We start from the raw sequence: 21,195 nt of genomic DNA, 5'->3' as shown, positions 1-21,195 counted from the left end.
CTCACAGCTGTGTGCTTGTGGAGGTCAGGATGGCTCACATCACTCTCAATCAGTACCTGCAGCAGGTGAGTGCACTGTGGCCTGTTCTGGGTGTTCTATGTGCTCGTGTGTGATGTGATGTGAGTATGTGATGTATGTGTAGTGTGTGTAGTGAGTGATGTGAGTGTGTGTAGTGTGTGTAGTGTGTGTAGTGAGTGATGTGAGTATGTGTAGTATGTGTAGTGAGTGATGTGAGTGTGTGTGTAGTATGTGTAGTGAGTGATGAGAGTATGTGATGTGAGAGTGTGTAGTGTGTGTAGTGAGTGATTTGTAGTGTGTGTAGTGTGTGTAGTGTGTGTAGTATGTGTAGTGTGTGTAGTGAGTGATGTGAGTATGTGTAGTGTGTGTAGTGTGTGTAGTATGTGTAGTGTGTGTAGTGAGTGATGTGAGTATGTGTAGTATGTGTAGTGTGTGTAGTATGTGTAGTGTGTGTAGTGAGTGATGTGAGTATGTGTAGTATGTGTAGTGAGTGTAGTGAGTGTAGTGAGTGATGTGAGTATGTGATGTATGTGTAGTGTGTGTAGTGAGTGATGTGTAGTATGTGTAGTGTGTGTAGTGAGTGATGTGAGTATGTGATGTATGTGTAGTATGTGTAGTGAGTGATGTGAGTATGTGTAGTATGTGTAGTGAGTGATGTGAGTATGTGTAGTATGTGTAGTGAGTGATGTGAGTATGTGTAGTATGTGTAGTATGTGTAGTGAGTGATGTGAGTATGTGTAGTATGTGTAGTGAGTGATGTGAGTATGTGATGTATGTGTAGTGAGTGATGTGAGTGTGTGTAGTATGTGTAGTGTGTGTAGTGAGTGATGTGAGTATGTGATGTATGTGTAGTGAGTGATGTGAGTGTGTGTAGTATGTGTAGTATGTGTAGTGAGTGATGTGAGTATGTGATGTATGTGTAGTGTGTGTAGTGAGTGATGTGAGTGTGTGTAGTGTGTGTAGTGTGTGTAGTGAGTGATGTGAGTATGTGTAGTATGTGTAGTGTGTGTAGTATGTGTAGTGAGTGATGAGAGTATGTGATGTGAGAGTGTGTAGTGTGTGTAGTATGTGTAGTGTGTGTAGTGAGTGATTTGTAGTGTGTGTAGTGTGTGTAGTATGTGTAGTGTGTGTAGTGAGTGATGTGAGTATGTGTAGTATGTGTAGTGTGTGTAGTATGTGTAGTGAGTGATGAGAGTATGTGATGTGAGAGTGTGTAGTGTGTGTAGTGAGTGATGTGTAGTGTGTGTAGTGAGTGATGTGAGTATGTGTAGTATGTGTAGTGTGTGTAGTATGTGTAGTGTGTGTAGTGAGTGATGTGAGTATGTGTAGTGTGTGTAGTGAATGATGTGAGTGTGTGTAGTATGTGTAGTGAGTGATGGGAGTATGTGTAGTGTGTGTAGTGAGTGATGTGAGTATGTGTAGTGTGTGTAGTATGTGTAGTGAGTGATGGGAGTATGTGTAGTATGTGTAGTGTGTGTAGTGAGTGATGTGAGTGTGTGTAGTGTGTGTAGTATGTGTAGTGTGTAGTGTGTGATGAGAGTATGTGATGTGTAGTGTGTGTAGTGTGTGTAGTGAGTGATGTGAGTATGTGTAGTGTGTGTAGTGAATGATGTGAGTGTGTGTAGTATGTGTAGTGAGTGATGGGAGTATGTGTAGTGTGTGTAGTGAGTGATGTGAGTATGTGTAGTGTGTGTAGTATGTGTAGTGAGTGATGGGAGTATGTGTAGTATGTGTAGTGTGTGTAGTGAGTGATGTGAGTGTGTGTAGTGTGTGTAGTATGTGTAGTGTGTAGTGTGTGATGGAGTATGTGATGTGTGCTGCAGGTTCTGGAGGCCATCGACAGCAGAGACGGATCTTTCTGTGCAGAGATGCTGTCCTTCAAACACCCGCATGTGGCCAATCCTCGTCTGCAGGTTCATTCACACAAACTCACACTGATCCCAAATATCAGCACACCCAGCATAAAACTTACTGCATTTTCATGAATAAAGACCCAATTTATACAGTGAAACATTCAAATAAATATGTGAAAAGTATTGTTTGGAGAACATTTAGTTTATATTACGTTACATTTAAAGTTGTTTTACTTTCTGTAGTAGTGTACTGTTATATTTTTTATTTATTAAAAATATTTTATTTTAAACAAATTATTTTAATTTATTTAGATATTTAGTTTAATGTTATTTTTTTATTACTGATGTGTTTTTTCTCTAAACATTTCCATGGACCCCAGCACTCAAAAATGTTTTGTTTTTGTGTATTTATTTTAATCACATTGTTTAGTTTTCATTTTGTTTATATTTTATTTATTTAACCTTTATTTAACCAGGAAAGACTCTCTGAGATGAAAAATCTCTTTCTCAGGAGTGTTCTGGTCAAAATGGACCGCAACAGCAACACATTTACAAAAATAAAAAACAAACTAAGAACACTTAAAACAATTGCATTTCATCGAGTCGTCTTCTATTTGCAGAGTAACTGTTTTAAAATGATCCAAAGACAGCAGGTTTAGTCATTTCTATTTCTATTGAACAAGATTCCAGTTCTTAATTTTTTCTTTGAGTAATATGGGAAGTAAAAGATAGTAGATCGTCATCAATGATGCCAAGGTATTTGTACTATTTTACTAACTCAAATCACAGTACCCTGTAAGGTCTGAAGAGAAATTAAATTATCAAATTTCTTGAGCCTGAGAATAACATACACTTGGTTTTATCAGCATTTAGAACAAGTTTTAAATGGCAAATCCATGACTGAATAACACTGAAAGCTGACTGAAGCTGATACAGAGCTTGCTGTCCAGAAGAAGCACTACAGTACATGACAGAATCATCAGCTTTAAAATGAAAATGATCATTCTGAATGTCATAATCAAGACTGTTTATATAAATGGTAAATAAAAGGGGCCCCAGCACAGAACCTTGGGGAGCACCATTAGCAATCTCCAATGATTCAGCCTGTACACACTGCGTTCTTCCACTTAAGTCATTTTTAAACCACAGAATAACATGACTTGATAAACCAATACTCTTCAATCAATGCAGCAATATGTCATGATCCTCTGTCTCGAAAGCCTTTGATAAATCATTAAAAAGGGAAGTACAAAAGTCACCAAAATTTGATCAATATGTTAATTTTTACCCTGATTTTCTCTAAACATTTCCAGTGAAGCCTAGCACTCAAAAATATTTTTTATTTGTTTTAAACACATTTGTTAGTTTTTTTTATTTATTTAGATATGTAGTTTAATTTTATTTTTATTATTATTTCTTCACTATTAATTTGTTTTACTCTGTTTTTCTCTAAGTGTTTCCACAGACCCCCCTAGCACTCAAAATGTTTTAGTTTTTATGTATATATATATATATATATAATGTTTCTTTGTTTTAATTACCTTTATTGTTTTTATTTCAGTTTATTTAGATATTCAGTTTTTTGAATAAAGCATCTCCATGGACCCCCAGCACTCAAAATGTTTTTATTTTTGTTTATTTGTTTAAATCACATTTTATTGTTGTTGTTGTTTTTATTTCAGTTTTTTAAAATATATTTTGTATTATTTATTTATTTATTTTTTCTGTTTCTATGTAAACATTTCTCTAAACATTCCCCCGTTCTAGTGTATGATGTGAAGTGCTCTGCTAGCTGTACGTGACGTGTGTGTATCTGAAACTCAAAGATCATCATTATTAACGTGTGTGTGTGTGTGTGTCGCAGCTGTCCAGTCCGGAGGAGAAGTGTCAGCAGCTGCTGGAGCCGCCGTATGATGAGATGGTGGCGGCTCATCTCAGGTGCTGATTCCTCATCATCAGTGATGCTTCGCTGCTGGTCTCACTGCATCGTGTCTGACGTCTCGTCTCTTCCTCCGCAGATGCACGTTTGCTGTGTCCAATCATGACTTTGTGGAGGCCTACAAATGCCAGACGGTGGTGGTTCAATATCCTTTGTGTCTTCTCTTGTGGTGTGACTGTGTGTTAGACGTGCGGTTGTTCAGTGTTTGGTTCTTAACGCAGCTCAACATCGTTTCTGAAAGCGTTCCAGGCTCATAAAGAGGAGAACTGGTGAGGCGTGGATCATGGATTTCTGTCGTATTAAAGCACAAACATGACAACAGTCTCTGATGATCTCTGTGTTTTTAGGGCGCTGCCGATCATGTTCGCTGTGACCCTTGACCTCAGGATTTTCGCCAATAACGTGAGAGTGTGGCTCTGTGACCACAGCAGTGTGTGTGTGTGTGTGTTTATCACTTTATCTGTGTGTGTGTGTGTGTGTGTTTATCACTTTATCTGTGTGTGTGTGTGTGTGTTTGTCACTTTATCTGTGTGTGTGTGTGTGTGCACAGGCGGAGCAGCAGCTGCTGTCGAAAGGCAAGGGGAAGGTTGGAGACATGCTGGAGAAAGCAGCTGAACAACTCATGAGCTGCTTTAGAGTGTGTGCCAGTGACAAGTGAGTGTCTCACACACTAATTACAGACTGCTGTCCACAACTGATTCTTAATTAGAGCCACAAAAAACACTTGATTGACACAGAAAACACGTCTCTTCCGCTCACCAAAGCTGCATTTATTTGATCAAAAATACAGTAAAAATAGTGAAGTATTACTAACATTTCAAACAGCTGTTTTCTGTGTGAATATGTGTTAAAGTGTAATTTATTTCTGTGATCTGCAGCTGTATTTTCAGCATCATTACTCCAGTCTTCAGTGTCACATGATCTTCAGAAATCATAATAATATACTGATTTACTGCTCAACAAACATTCCTGATTATTATCAATGTTGAACACAGTTGTGCTGCACAATATTTTTGTGGAACCCATCATTTTATCTATCTGTCTTATTTTTTATTAATAAAAACAAAAACACGCACATTAGACCCTCTATCAATTGTGTATTTATTCTCTAACTGCTAGCTTTTCTTGTAAAACTAACACTAGCTTTCTTTTTTCTATTCTATCTACTTTATTCTTATAAAATAACACAAAAAAACACTAATTTCTTTTTTCTATATTCTATCTACTCGTTTTCTTGAGTATCTTTCTGTGTGTGCTGTGTTAGGATAACCCAGACTTGTTATAGCGCTTGCATGTTGTTGCTCTTTTGCTGGTTTTGATTGCTTCTAATGTCCTCATTTGTAAGTTGCTTTGGATAAAAGCGTCTGCTAAATGACTAAATGTAAAAAGTAAATGTAAAAATCTATTTGTGTGTGTGTGTGTGTGTGTGTGTCAGTCGTGCTGGGATCGATGACTCAAAGAAATGGGGAATGTTGTTCCTGATCAATCAGCTCTTCAAGATCTATTTCAAAGTAAGAGTCCTGCATGCTGACCTCTGACCTGTTATCAATATAATATTATGTACTATTATAGTTTAGAATTAACTTTTATTTTTATATTTTCAGTTTTTATTTTAATTTGTTTAATTTTTATAATTTTGTCATGTACATTTCTCATTTTTATATAGATTTTTAGGCTTAATCTACTTTTATTTCACTTTTAGTTTTAATTTTAGTTCAGTTTTAGTTTTTATTAGGTTGCAGTTAATAATTTTAGTGCTTCATCTAACACACATGTCATTTCTGTGTGTGTGTGTGTCTCAGATCAATAAGCTGCACCTGTGTAAGCCTCTGATCCGGGCCATCGACAGCTCTAACCTGAAGGACGAGTACAGCACGGCGCAGCGCGTCACGTACAAGTACTACGTGGGCAGGAAGGCCATGTTCGACAGCGACTTCAAACAAGGTGTGTGTGACTCCTCAGGTACATGACAGTGAGGACTAGGGCTGGGAATATAAATCCATGCATCACGAATGGAGAAATGATTCTGAGATTTTCCGGCTGCATGGCGATTGTTTCTGGAGTGGATTCTGAGGTTAGTTTTGAACAGCAGGTGGCGCTGCATGCTTCAGAAACAGCCTACTCTGCTTGTTTACAAATCCTTACACACACTTCAACCTAAAATAATCATTCATAAGATTCGAAAAGGTTGAAGCGAATGTGTTCACATTAATCTGGCGTCATAAAAGCATTCTGAGCCGAGGTGAGATTACAGACTCTTCAGATCTCAGAATCCATCCACGAAACCATTCTGCATTGATTTATCGTCGCAGCCCTAGTGATGCTGATGATGATGATGATGATGAACGCCTGTCTCTGCTCTGGTGTGTCCAGCTGAGGAGTATCTGTCCTTCTCCTTCACTCACTGCCATCGCTCCAGTCAGAGGAACAAGAGGCTCATCCTCATCTACCTGCTGCCCGTCAAGATGCTGCTGGTATGAACCGCTCATGATGAAGCTGCTCATCTTAAACACAAACTGATATGATAGATTTACACAAAGTGGTGAATGGAATGAATGAATATATCCATAACATATTACATCGCTATAAATGAAAGATCTAAACATCTCTAAAATAGATTGTATAAATCAGATGCAGAATTGGTCAAATGACTTGCAGATGTACTTTTTAATGAAAGGTGGAGAATTGCCTTTGTGATTTTATTTAATTTTTTTTTTACTCAAAGTATATTAATGGACTTTTTTTTTTAATCGTCCTGGGAAAATATTAGAATTTTTATAGATTTTACCAATTAAAGAAAAATAGAAAGAAAATATGATTTAAAAAAAATAAAAATCAAATATAATTTTACTTTTACATTCAGTCATTTAGCAGATGCTTTTATCCAGATGATGACAATAGAAGTAATCAAAACCAACAAAAGAGCAATGATATGCAAGTGCTGTGACAAGTCTCAGTTAGTTTAACACAGTACACGTAGAAAGGTTGTTTTTTTTTTAGATATAGATATATACACACACAGATACAGTGGGGCAAATAAGTATTTGATACACTGCTGATTTTTCAGGTTTCCCACTTACAAAGAATGGAGAGATCTGTAATGTTCATCGTAGGAACACCTCAACTGTGAGAGACAGAATATAAATAAAATCCAGAAAATCACATTGTATGATTTTGGATTAATTAATTTCCATTTTATTGCATGAAATATGTATTTGATCACCTACCAACCAGCAAGAATTCTGGCTCTCACAGACCTGTTAGTTTGTCTTTAAGAAGCCCTCCTTCTTGAAGAATCAGCAGTTTTTGCCCCACTGTAGATACATATATATATATATATATATATAATTATTACATACAATTAATTGAAGTATTGTTACTATTTTAAATCTTATTATTCTTCAGTTTGCTATGAATACAGCCTTTAATGCTGTTACAACATAAAATGATAAATACATTTTAGTATCATTGATGCCATTATATTTTCATTAATATTTAGAATTGGTTTTTATTTTTATATTTTGTTTTCATTTAAATTTTAGTCTAAGTTTTAGTAATTTTTTTTTTTAGTTTTTTTGGTTTATTACAACTAAATCAAAATGAGGAATGTTGCCTTGAGAACTATCTGAAATAAGATTTAAGTTTATTTTTTTTTTAATTTCAGTTAATGTTTATTTTATTTCTAGTAACACACGGGTTGTTTTCTGGTTGTAGTTAGTGCTGCTGTGTGGTGAATGTTCTTATGTTCTCAGGGTCACATGCCCACACCCCAGCTGCTGCAGAAGTACGACCTCATGCAGTTCACAGACATCACCAAAGCTGTGGGGTAAAACACACACACACACACACTCACACTCACGTGCACACACACACTCACACACTCTCATACACACACACGCACTCACTCACACGTGCATGCACTCACGCTCACGCACGCACGCACACTCACGTGCTCACACACTCTCATACACACGCACTCACGCACGCACACTCACTCACACACTCATACACTCTCATACACACACACACACGCACTCACTCACACGTGCATGCACTCACGCACGCACGCACACTCACGTGCTCACACACTCTCATACACACACACGCACTCACACTCACACACTCTCATACACACACACGCACTCACTCACACGTGCATGCACTCACGCACGCACGCACGCACACTCACGTGCTCACACACTCTCATACACACGCACTCACGCTCACGCACGCACACTCACTCACACACTCTCATACACACGCACTCACGCTCACGCACGCACACTCACTCACACACTCTCATACACACACACGCACTCACTCACACGTGCATGCACTCACACTCACGCACGCACACTCACGTGCTCACACACTCTCATACACACGCACTCACGCTCACACACGCACACTCACTCACACACTCTCATACACACACACACGCACTCACTCACACGTGCATGCACTCACGCTCACGCACGCACATTCACGTGCTCACACACTCTCATACACACGCACTCACGCTCACGCACGCACTCACTCACACACTCTCATACACACACACGCACTCACTCACACGTGCATGCACTCACACTCACGCACGCACACTCACGTGCTCACACACTCTCATACACACACACGCGCTCACGCACGCACACTCACTCACACACACGCACTCACTCACACGTGCATGCACTCACGCACGCACGCACGCACACTAACTCACACACACACGTGCTCACACACTCTCATACACACACACGCACTCTCACTCACGCACACACGTGCATGCACACACACGCACACACACACGTGCATGCGCTCACTCACACTCACACACAGACACACACGTGCATGCGCTCACTCACACTCACACACAGACACACACGTGCATGCACTCACACACACTCACGCTCACACTCACGCTCACACAGACACACACACACATACTCACTCACAGACAGACACACACACACTCTCAGCACAAGATGCTATAGATCATCATGCTCATGATCTTGTCTGTGTGTGTATGTCAGCGAGGGAAACCTCCTGCTGCTCAACGAAGCTCTGGTCAAGCACGAGACCTTCTTCATCCGCTGCGGCATCTTCCTCATCCTGGAGAAGCTGAAGATCATCACCTTCAGGAACCTCTTCAAGAAAGTGTGAGTAGGGCCGGGTATCGTTTGAGTTTGATCAATTCCCTTTCTGCTTATCCATACCCATTCCCAGTTTCCATTCCAATGTGAGTAAAAAAGTCAAACATATTTATTCTGTGTCTGTTTTAAAACAAGTAAAAATATCTGCTGATGAATGAATGAATGATGCATTTATATAGCGCTTTATTGTGTATTGCCGTACACCCAAAGCGCTTTACAATCATGAGGGGGTCTCTGATGGGGTAAGAAAAACAATCTCAATTCAAAGGCTAAACAAGATTCTTTTTCTTACCCCATCGGCAGATATTTTTGCTAAAAACTAACAAAATTTGAATACTTTTTTCAGAAAACAAGACACAATATCTTTAATAATAATAATATCATGTTATTTTTTGTTGTCAAGTAACTGCATCTTAATTCCAGAATTTGTAGATATTTATACAAGAAAACAAGACACAAATACTAAGGAAGAAAATCCTTTTTGCAGTGTAGAATCACAATAGAATAGAATCACAAGTAATTTGTGAATGAATGATTCAGTGACTCACTCAAGATGTACTTGTTTCATTACTGGATGAATCAGCTTTAAATGAATCTCTTGAATGATTCAAAGACAGATACATTTTAACAGCTGCTTCTCGCCACCTTCTGGTGCAACAATGTAATAAATCTTTATTTGAAGCATCAAATTACTTTCAAAAGGTGATATATTCAATGTTTTGATTGCTACTCGCCGCCGTACACATCAGAGTTTATATCCAAACTATACTTCTACTTGGCTCTTTGGGAGTTTGATTGAGCCGGGTCTGATCTGCAGGTACCATCTGCTGAAGACCCATCAGCTTCCTCTGGACGCCTTCCTCGTGGCGCTGAGGATGATGAAGGTGGAGGACGTGGACTTCGACGAGGTTCAGTGCATCCTCGCCAACCTCATCTACATGGTGAGACACGTATTTAATTTAAAGGTGTTTTAATCAAGGTCAATCTCTGCACTATTACATCATGCAAAAAGGACCGTTTGAAATACTCTTCCGTCATTGGTCAGTCAGTCAGATAGTCCCGCCCCAAACACAGGTCATTGGTCAAGTCGGACGTTGACCCATCACTCAAACAAACAGATCAATGTTGTGAAGCGTCACAGAATCACAGCGTTTCAAACGGCTAATGAGTAATAACTCTGAACATGAAACTGACACGCCACTGTAGCATTTCAAATGCATATTTATATCAATTTACATTAAAGTGATCAGAAATCGAGGAGAGGTTACTTGCTCGATATCATTTCTATATTTTGTTTTTAAATATAACACATTTTCTGCTTTGTTTAATTTCTTAATTTATCATTTTTAGATTTTTTGATATTACTCTTATTTACTTTATTCCCTTTAAAAAATATATTTTTTTTTAAAGTTTATTTTTTCAATTTTAGCTTTTTTTTTTTTTTTAGCTATATAATCGTTTTAGTGCTTTAACTTGCACTTATTTGAGTTTGTTTTTCATCTTTTATTTCAGCGATCAAGCATGTTTTGAGCAGCTCCAGGCTATTTCTGCAGGTCTGATGTGTTTTCTCTCTGTCTCAGGGTCACATCAAGGGTTATATTTCCCATCAGCACCAGAAGCTGGTGGTCAGCAAGCAGAACCCGTTTCCTCCGCTGTCCAGCATATCCTAACCTCAGCTCCCAGAATGCACCTGTTACTCCACAATCCTGTCAAACGCGCCGGTGCTCAGCAGTTCAGCCTCATTTTATGTTCGCCCTTTTTTTTAAAATTGATTGTCAAATAAAAGTCGCACTGTTTTGTACATTTGTCTGTTTTATTTCGTGCTGCTGCGGCTCAAAACACATCACTATAAAACACAGTAAATGTTCATGTGTTTCAGAACGGAGCATGATCATATTTCACCTCAAATATTCTGCATAAAGAAGGGGAAGCCTGTTTTTAAATTTAACATTCTTTTTTTAATGTAATATTTTTATTAGTCAATTTCACACTTCAGTTACAAAGAAACAGCAAGTAACATTAAATTAAACGTGAAATTTTGAAGCAGAAAGACTGAAATAGTATTTTCTTGTAAAACATACAATAGCTTTATTTACAACTTCAAAAAAAAAATAAATTTTACAGTGCAGATGTATTCTTTTGGATGTAACTGCAATACATTTATATTATTTGAAATCACTATAAACAAATGTTGGCATGATCAATCTCCACATCATTACATCAAACAAAACTGACTTTTTCAAACACTCGTCTGTCATTGGTCAGTCAGTCAGAAAGCCCCGCCCCAAACTCAGGTGATTGGCTGAGTCAGAGGTTGAAACATCACTCAAACAAACAGAGCAATGTTGGGAAACTGATTTACAGTGACTCTGAACGTGAAGCTGCCCGGATTATTTTCAAATCTAGAATTCTCTTCTTCTGCTCACCAAGCTTTCATTTATTTGATCCAAAGTACAGCAAAAACAGTAAAATATTGACATATTTTTACTATTTCAAACAGCTGTTTTCTATGTGAATATGTGTTAAACTGTAATGTATTTCTGTGATCTGCAGCTGTATTTTCAGCATCATTACTCCAGTCTTCAGTGTCACATGATCTTCAGAAATCATAATAATATACTGATTTACTGATCAACAAACATTTCTGATTATTATCAATGTTGAACACAGTTGAGTACATTTTTTTCAGGATTCTTTGATGAATAGAAAGATCCAAAGGTCAGCATTTATCTGAAATAAAAAGCTTTTGTAACATTATACACTACACCTGTTCTCATGCTGTTCTTCTGAACTTACTATTCATCAAAGAAACCTGAAAAAAATCTGTTCTGCTGTTTTCAACATAATAATAATAATAAATATATTTTAAGTAGCAAATCAGAATATTAGCATGATTTCTGAAGGATCATGTGACTGATGCTGGAAATTCAGCTTTGAAATCAGAGGATAAAATTACATTTTAAAATATATTCAAATAGAAAGCAGTTATTTTAAATAGTAAAAATATTTCAAAATTTTTACTGCTTTTGATGTATAAATGCAGGCTTGGTGAGCAGAAGAGACTTCTTTAAAAAACATAAAAAATCTTACAGTTCTAAAACTATATTCAAATTTTTTGCATTATGTAATCAGAGCTTGTCTGGGGGTGGGGGGGTTACTTGCACACTGTAATTTCTATATTTTATGGTGAAATATGATGCATGCTCATGAGATTTGCTCGTGTGCATCAGCCAGTGTTCTCAGTAGATTAGATAAGTTTCTTCATCATCATTGCTGCTGTTGTTGTTCTTTCTCGGCGGCGAGCAGCAGCGGTCGCAGCCAGTGCAGGTATCGGGACAGTTTGGTGAAAAGCAGTCCATCATCGCAGCCTCCAGCGGTCAGAGAAACGCCGGTCAGGAACGCCGTCTTTCCCTCCACCGTCGCCACAGGACTCCCAGACTTCACAACACACACCTTTGCTCCGCTCCGGACCGAGACCTCAGACTGCGGCTTCTGCATGCAGAACATCTTATTGGTCATCAGGAAGCTGAGGTTGAGAGTGTCGCGGCAGTCGTCCAATGAGAGGTAAGAGTGTGTGGCTCCAACCGTGACCACGCCCTCTCGGCCCGCCCTCATCAGGATGTTCTCGCTGTAGTCCTTCTCCGGCAGACAGAGTGGGATGATGGACATGTTCTGTGTGAAGGGCTCCTGCAGCTCCAGGAAGGCCAGGTCATCCTCCGGACCGGACACATAACGCTTGTGCGGCGTCCAGCTGGAGACACGCAGCACTGCGCTCGAGTGACGGCCCGCTGGAGAACACAACAACACAAGAACAGAACACACAGATCACAAACGAGGCTCTCGGGTCACTTCTGACGGGTCACTGACAGCAGGGTTACATATAAAATCATGCATATCTAAGAGAAGGAGAAACACTTCCCATCTTTTGCTGATATCAAAGGTCATGTGTGCAGTCGCAGGGTTACTATATTTAACTAAAACTGTACAAAAAAAAACACTTTTGATACTTGAAACAAAACATAATTGAATTGAGCATTGAATCAACAAATAAAAAATAATATTCATAAAAAATAAAAATAAAATATTTCATTTCACTTCGTTTAGTTTAAAGTAAATTACTAAAATAACAAACTAAAACTAATAAATAAAAATTAATAAAAACTACATATTTACAAAAAAACTAAAAGTAAAATGAAAACAAATATATTAAAAATATATATATAAATAAAATCTAATTCAAAATATCAACAAAATCTGTATTAGTATATGAATGCTACTAAGATAACAATTCAGTCAAACTCTAAAATACTTTGATACAAATGTATTTATTCACTTGAAGCTTGTTGTATGTCAAAAGCTCTATTTTCTTTCAAAACCAGAAGCAGTGTAGTTATTGTTAACTAAATCTAAAACTATTACAAATAATCTTCACTAATTTAAATAATGGTATAAATAAATAAAACTCCAAAAAATGTTAAACCTTGTCTGCAACTAAGATTAAGTAAGTTTGTTGAAGTATTAAAATACTAAAACTAAAATAAGTTAAAGCTAATATATATATATATTAAATAAAATGCAACCACATAAAATTACTAAAACCTCAATTAAAATGAAAGCTGATAATATATAAATAAAAGCTATATATAAATATGAATAAATAGTATAATAGTAAATAACTTAAAAAATATATATTTTCCTAAAATTTAAACTAGTTAAAAATGGACCAAATTTACCAAAAATATTGCTAATATAATCTTCTCTGAGCCCGATGCTAGCGAGTGTGAATCTGCTGGACTGTGACGACTAAAACAAACTGCTGAACTCTAAAGTACAAGTGTAGGGGTGATGTTTGTACTGTTTGTAGATGATTATGCACTGTGTTGTGAACTGGCTGGGTCATGGTGTCCAAGACAAATTTCCCAGGAATGGGGCAATAAAGTATATTCTATTCTATTCAATGTTGACTAGAGCACATGAGGGTCGGTTAAGACGAGTGTGTTATGTAACGCTGCTCACCGACAGTGACCTGCAGGTGCTTCAGCGCAGACATACACGCGACCGACGTCAGCACAGACTTCCGTCCCAGAACCGCACCATGACACACAACGTCCCCGCTGGCGTTCAGGAACTTCACCTGCAGCACAAAACACACCATCATCATGCAGCTGCCCTTCTGATTGGATGTTTGTTACAGTGGCCGAGAGAGCTCAATGCGCTGCAAATTTAAAAAACACATGCAAATTAAGAAAACATCTTCATAAATTTGACAACACACATGCTGCAAATACTCACAACGTGACAAAACACAGAAACGTGCAGCAAGTACTTGCAACACAACTAAATACACAAACGTGCTGCGAAAACAGAAATGCGCTGCAAATACTAGCAACACAACTAAATACAAAAACGTGCTGCAAATACAACGCGACAAAACACAGAAGCGTGCTGCAAATACTCGCAACACAACTAAATACAAAAACGTGCTGCGAAAACAGAAAAGTGCTGCAAATACTCACAACGTGACAAATCACAAACGCGCTGCAAATAATCACAACGTGACAAAATACAGAGATGCGCTGCAAATACTCGCAACACAATTAAATACCAAAACGTGTTGAGAAAACGGAAATGCACTGCAAATACTCGCAACATAACTAAATACAAAAACGCACTGCAAAAACAGAAGCACGCTGCAAATACTTGCAAAACAAATAAATATGCATGAACTGATCTGTGATCTGAAGAACCATCCAGTGCTCACCTCCCATGGGCAGCGTCCATCAGGACAGAAGCTGGATGCCTCTGTCGTCCCGCATGGGTTCTGAACTGTTTGTAACACACAATAGCAGGTTTATTACAGGAAGCATGTTAGAGAAGAGCGGATCTGTGCAGTGATGCAGTGATGGTTGGGTACCGTGAGGCGAGCAGCTCCTGCCGTCACTGTGAAGCGTGTATCCGCGCGCACAGAAGCAGCGGTACGAACCCAGCGTCGGTTTGCAGAAATGCTCACATGCTAAAGGCCCAGCAGACGGACACTGGGATTTATCTGCAAAATGTCATCATCATGAAGCATCTGACAGACAAACTCAGCAGACCTCACATCATGTGTTCACCAGTGTTGGGAAAAGTTACTTTTATAAGTACTGCATTACAATGTTGCGGTACTCTCTAAAAAAGTAACTAATTATGTTACTTAGTTACTTTTTATGGAAAGTTACTTTTGAGTTACTTTTTAAATCTGGGCAGGGCTTGCTTGTTTCTTTTTAATATAAAAAGTTTTACAAATGTAAAAGCTCTTTCACAACAAAAATGAAATAAATGTAGATTCAGGTCTGTACAGTAGAGAGCGCCGCTCAAACTAATCACATGAAGAATATGACGCAGGAGAAGAAAGTTCAACACTATTCAGCAATAACTACAATCAAACACAAATGTGTCATTTTTGATTATTAGTATGGTTAAATTAGATCATCGAAGGGAAGCAGCAAAGACATTGGTTAATAAAATGGAAGTAAATTCATAAGTGATATTTGTCTTATTTATCATATTTAATTATTGCAGTTTGTATAATATTCTAAGTTTGTATTTGACTGTTTTTATTGATTTTGAGGAACACTGAATGTGTTTTAGTGCAGGTGAGATGAGTAAATACATGTAGATATTTAGTCTAGAACTACAGTAAGATCATGTTGATATTTAGTCTAGAACTACAGTAAGATCATGTAGATATTTAGTCTAGAACTACAGTAAGATCATGATGATATTTAGTCTAGAACTACAGTAAGATCATGTTGATATTTAGTCTAGAACTACAGTAAGATCATGTTGATATTTAGTCTAGAACTACAGTAAGATCATGTAGATATTTAGTCTAGAACTACAGTAAGATCATGATGATATTTAGTCTAGAACTACAGTAAGATCATGTTGATATTTAGTCTAGAACTACAGTAAGATCATGTTGATATTTAGTCTAGAACTACAGTAAGATCATGATGATATTTATTCTAGAACTACAGTAAGATCATGTAGATATTTAGTCTAGAACTACAGTAAGATCATGATGATATTTAGTCTAGAACTACAGTAAGATCATGATGATATTTAGTCTAGAACTACAGTAAGATCATGTAGATATTTAGTCTAGAACTACAGTAAGATCATGTAGATATTTAGTCTAGAACTACAGTAAGATCATGATGATATTTAGTCTAGAACTACAGTAAGATCATGATGATATTTAGTCTAGAACTACAGTAAGATCATGATGATATTTAGTCTAGAACTACAGTAAGATCATGTAGATATTTAGTCTAGAACTACAGTAAGATCATGTAGATATTTAGTCTAGAACTACAGTAAGATCATGTAGATATTTAGTCTAGAACTACAGTAAGATCATGTAGATATTTAGTCTAGAACTACAGTAAGATCATGATGATATTTAGTCTAGAACTACAGTAAGATCATGATGATATTTAGTCTAGAACTACAGTAAGATCATGTTGATGTAGATATTTAGTCTAGAACTACAGTAAGATCATGTTGATATTTAGTCTAGAACTACAGTAAGATCATGTAGATATTTAGTCTAGAACTACAGTAAGATCATGTAGATATTTAGTCTAGAACTACAGTAAGATCATGTAGATATTTAGTCTAGAACTACAGTAAGATCATGTTCACACACAACGCTCTGCACTTACTCCTGATTTCTCTCAGCACCAGAGCTGTCACTCAATACATCACAAACACAGGAACTGGAGATACTTATTTGAAAAAGTAACTCAGATATTTCCTTCTAAATTAAAAAGTAATGCATTACTTTACTAGTTACTTGAAAAAAAGTAATCTGATTACATAACTGATGTTACTTGTAATGCGTTACCCCCAACACTAGTGTTCACTACACTGTAAAAAAAAAAAAGTTGAGCAAACTTAAAATTTTAAGGCAACCAGCAGATTTTTGAGTTTTCTTAAATTGTTGTTTTATACAACAAAAAGTTGAGAATGTCCTACAAAAATAAGTTGAGAGAATTCAAAAATCAGCTGAAGCTGGTTACCTTAAAATATTAAGTTTGCTCAATTTTTTTTTTTTTACAGTGTAACATCATCAACATCATTTTACACGTGTAAATCACTATATTCACCGGTTTGACAGTCGCTGCCGCTGTACGCCTCCGCACACGTGCAGGTGTAACCACCGATCCCATCCCTGCAGGTGCCGCCGTGTTTACAGGGGTTCGAGCGGCACTGGTCTCCATCTGAAAACATAAAGAAATATTCATTATTATTACAGCTACAATAATGCAGCAGCTCAAATCACTATCAGAATAGTGCAAATATAAAAACTATGTGTGCAGCAAACAATATGAGCTATCAAAAGCTAGTGAGTATTCATCAGGTCATTTATATAATGATCATTTCATTGAAATCCATTTATAGTATGATCAAACTTTCTGAAGGTTACTTACCATAGTATTTGTTCCAGAACTCATTCTTTAAAGGGAAAAAAAGCAGTTATGAGAGCAGCATTTAGTTAAATCATTTTTAAACTCACACATTCAGAGAGGAAACACGTGTGATTCATTTATATTTAATGTCTGGATGTTCAATGAACAATGATTAAACCCTCGTTCGGTTCCTGAGAGGGGGCGGGGCTTTGGGGGTGTCCAACTATTTCCTAATGATTTTTCAGTTTTTACTTTCAGTGTCACTTTCATTACACATAAAAATAATTAAACACTAACAAATAAGAAAAGAAGAAGAATGGTAAAAAGTTTGTTTAATTTGCTCGTGTAGCAACTATTGTTTTGTTGAGGAGCCAGTCACGCGTGCTCAGCTACGGCAATCGTTTTAAGTTCATCATCAACAGCGATAATATCTAATAATCATAGAGGGATATTTAATATCTAGAAAAAGAGCGCGGACTTCAGACAAATCTCAGAAGAGCTCAGATCTGGTCAGTAGCTAAAATGTTGAGGGTTAAACTTCAGATAGATTGTCCAAAAAGACTGAATTAATGTCCTTTGCTCAACTAGCGGTGATGGGAAAAGAAAAAAAAGTGATTTTCGATCTAAAAATGATGTTAAACAGACTTTGACCGCTGCGCCTCATTTACAGATTTTCGCGCGTTTTTTAACCGCGTAACATAATTTGACAGTGAAAATGCTAGCTATCAGATTTAGCTTCCAGCATGATATTAATGTGGTGTGAGGCTTTATTAATGTGTACATCTACTCCAACCCTAAACCTACCCTTACAGTATTAAAATACAGTGTTTGTAGCCTAATCCACCGGCGGTGCATGAACCATTATTAATGTAAAGAGCTGATAAGGTAATAATTATAAAGAGCTGTTAATGTCTAACTTCTATGTGCTCAATAACTGTAGACTTTATAATGTGACCTTATAAATGCATTGACGGACGTTTTAACAGCAAGTGAAGAAAATTTAAGGAACACAATTGTTGTACAGTTTGAAAAGACAACTTCCCACAGATCTCAATTACGTTTGAATTAATTTTACAAAAAAAAAAAAAAAGTTTTGATATCTCTGTTTCAAACACTAAAATATGGAAATATTTCACACTGCAAAAAAGTGACTTTCTTCATCAGTATTTTTTGTCGTTTTCCTAAAACTGAAAACATCTCCAGTTAATTTTACTGGAGAAGCAAAATGACAAGATAAGAAGTCTTGTTTTCTGAGAAACTGATGAAAATGAAGAGATTTTATAATTAAACCAAGAACAAATATCTGCCAATGGAATCAGAAAAATCTTAATTCAAAGGGAAAATGTGTTCATTCCCCATCGACAGATTTGTTTTAATCATAAACTCACTTACTTTTGTCCAGTTTCTCAGAAAACAAGACTTCATATATTGAAAGTTTAGATATTTATACAGGAAAACAAGACAAAATTATTGAGGAAGATATACATTTTTAGCAATGCAGAACACCTGGTCTTTATAGAAGCTGTGTTGTATCTAAAGAACTCCAGATTACAGAAACCGCTTGTTGAGAGACCGTTTGTGTGTTCATTGCCTACGAAATTCAATTATTTTATAAGCATCCCAACAAAAACAATCCTGAATCACTGATCAGTGATGTGTTTGTGATGATCATCAGATGTCATACTGTCTTCTGGTCGTTCTCGAAGCATTCTCTGGCTTCTTCTTTATTGCATCTCTCCTCAAAGCACTCGCGCTCCAGATTCCCCTGCAGGATCTCCTCCAGCAGGAATGCATTGGCCCGTCTGGAGCGCTGCAGAAGCGCATTGGCTCGCCGCTGGGACCGAAACACTGGAACACACCCAGAACTTCAACAAACATCATGCTGTGCACGTTTGACAAGTTATCTAACAGTAGCTATGATTCCATCCACCTATTTATGTGTATTTTGGGATATTGCATGAAAAACGCTGGATGGAAACGCCAAGATGTTATATTTTCTAAAAAACGTATGTGCACAATTGAGTAGGAAAAAATGCACATAAACTACAATGGAAACACTTTTACCGAATAAATTTGATTTATTAAAAAGTCATGTGATGTTGCACGATGGGACGGGGACACCTGACTTACCAGCGGACCGATCTCATTGCACAGCGTCTGAAATGTCTGAGCAAAGTCTGTCATCAAAGTATTTCTGTATAATATTCTTGCACGACTGCGTTCACAAACAGCAGCATCCACCTCCGAAAGCATTAACCACATTTATTGTGTTTCGTCTTTATCATATATGAACATTATTACATTCTGTCTTCTCCTACTTTTCTTAGTGATATTTAGTCCCAGTTTATCAGGAAGTGACGATATTGTTCTCTTTGACTCATTGGATGGAAACGGTGCTTTATTCACAAATATTATGTTTTATGCCATATTCCAGTTTTGTGCATAAGTTAAATTCTCATTTTCAACTATTTTTATGCGCATTTTGGGATTTTGCATAAAAAACGCTGGATGGAAATGCATAAATTCTAAAAATACGCATAAAAAACATATAAGCTCAACTAAGTTGTATAAAATTCTTATCCGGTAAGAAAACATACGCATTAACTACAATGGAAACACTTTTAATGAATAAATTCCTTAATGCGCATCAAAAAATGCATGCGATTTTTCAGTGGAACAGTATAAAACTGGACCAACCAATGGTCCGATCTCATGTCACAGCATCTAAAATGCTTGAGCAAAGTGCTTCGTTAATTAACTCGCAAACAGCAGGCTCCGAAAACAAGACAACATGACCGTGTTTCCTCTGAAGCTTTATTGTATAAGGAAATTATTATATAGGCTACAGTGCCTTCTAATAGTCTGCAGCAAATGTAATTTTTCTTCGTGATGTTTAGCGCAAGTTTATCAGGAAGTGGCGATATTGTTCTCTTTAACTCGTTGGATGGAAACAGTGCTTTATTCACAAAGGTTTTATGCGATATTCCAATTTAGAGCATAAGTTTAATTCATAACTCTGGATGGAAACACAGCTATTAGCACCGAACGGCCTAATCAAACCAGTAAAACAGAGCAAAAGAAGGACAGCAACCATGAATCCAGATAGTTGATCTCTCACCCGTCTGTTGATCCGACACCTGATGAGCGATCAACGTGAAGAACAGCAGACGACATATGAGCGATTCCATCGCGATCAATCAGCAGAAGCTCTCACCGACTGTCAGTCACTGATCACAGCGTCTGTAGCCCCGCCCACAATCAATACTCAATAACATCAGTTCCTCTCCAAAGAGCGTCTTCTTCAGGATACGTGCGTCTTTCTTACTGTACACAACTACAACATTTAAGACACGTAGGATGTTCAGAATTTGAAATCAGCGCATTGAGTCACGTTTGTTCATTCCTATGATTTTCATTGATGTCTACAAGGTAAATAGTGAAAATGAGATGGTTGCTGTGTTTGAGAGAGACTCTGTGTGCTCAGCGCTGTGTATCTGGACTCTAGTCTGTCAACATGACCTCTGAACGCTTTATCTGTGTGTTTGTGAAGGCCTCCACATGTACTTGACTAACTGGGGCCCAGGTCAGGAAGCAGACAGACTGGCTAAACCGACCGTCTGCTAGCCGCCTCGCGTCACAGAAGTCAGTTAATTCTCAGCACATAGAGACTCCTTCACCCAGATATCACACTATAGAGACTGTGTCTGTTCCCCGAACTAGAAAATACAGAAAACATCCAAACCAAAGTAAGAGTAACAATTTAATTGATGTCCAACAAA

The 21,195-nt window shown here is 37.4% G+C and overlaps 2 protein-coding genes across 9 annotated transcripts in view; one reads left to right on the top strand and one right to left on the bottom strand.

Moving 5' to 3' along the window:
• Positions 1-10,760, top strand: part of pcid2 (PCI domain containing 2) — a 12,219-nt gene extending 1,459 nt beyond the window's left edge. For 6 of the 8 annotated variants that reach the window (XM_079422408.1, XM_079422406.1, XM_079422407.1 and 3 more), the window contains exons 2-15: positions 1-65; positions 1,842-1,931; positions 3,736-3,809; positions 3,890-3,955; positions 4,038-4,079; positions 4,158-4,212; positions 4,361-4,464; positions 5,246-5,321; positions 5,613-5,754; positions 6,184-6,284; positions 7,563-7,636; positions 8,844-8,969; positions 9,781-9,904; positions 10,544-10,760. The exon at positions 1-65 is cut by the window's left edge. In XM_079422408.1, the coding sequence (XP_079278534.1) occupies positions 30-65; positions 1,842-1,931; positions 3,736-3,809; positions 3,890-3,955; positions 4,038-4,079; positions 4,158-4,212; positions 4,361-4,464; positions 5,246-5,321; positions 5,613-5,754; positions 6,184-6,284; positions 7,563-7,636; positions 8,844-8,969; positions 9,781-9,904; positions 10,544-10,633 (1,200 nt within the window). In that variant the 5' untranslated portion in view covers positions 1-29 and the 3' untranslated portion in view covers positions 10,634-10,760. Of the gene's footprint in view, positions 66-1,841; positions 1,932-3,735; positions 3,810-3,889; positions 3,958-4,037; positions 4,080-4,157; positions 4,213-4,360; positions 4,465-5,245; positions 5,322-5,612; positions 5,755-6,183; positions 6,285-7,562; positions 7,637-8,843; positions 8,970-9,780; positions 9,905-10,543 lie in introns of all 8 variants that reach the window. The other 2 variants (XM_079422404.1, XM_079422405.1) reach the window with 1 other exon arrangement.
• A 143-nt stretch (positions 10,761-10,903) lies between these two features.
• On the bottom strand, positions 10,904-20,741 carry prozb (protein Z, vitamin K-dependent plasma glycoprotein b). Its single transcript, XM_079422413.1, has 8 exons — positions 20,535-20,741; positions 19,101-19,264; positions 17,438-17,462; positions 17,114-17,227; positions 14,878-15,009; positions 14,725-14,789; positions 13,980-14,097; positions 10,904-12,751 (listed from the first exon to the last, which is right to left on the bottom strand). Exons 1-8 carry the CDS (start codon positions 20,602-20,604, stop codon positions 12,231-12,233), a joined length of 1,209 nt encoding a protein of 402 aa, XP_079278539.1. The 5' UTR covers positions 20,605-20,741; the 3' UTR covers positions 10,904-12,230.
• Positions 20,742-21,195: the final 454 nt, after the last annotated feature.

Source organism: Barbus barbus (genome assembly GCF_936440315.1).
Source record: "Barbus barbus genome assembly, chromosome: 7".
Taxonomy (NCBI): domain Eukaryota; kingdom Metazoa; phylum Chordata; class Actinopteri; order Cypriniformes; family Cyprinidae; genus Barbus; species Barbus barbus.
Note: the sequence above shows the minus strand (reverse complement) of the source record. Positions and strands in the feature narration are given on the sequence as shown.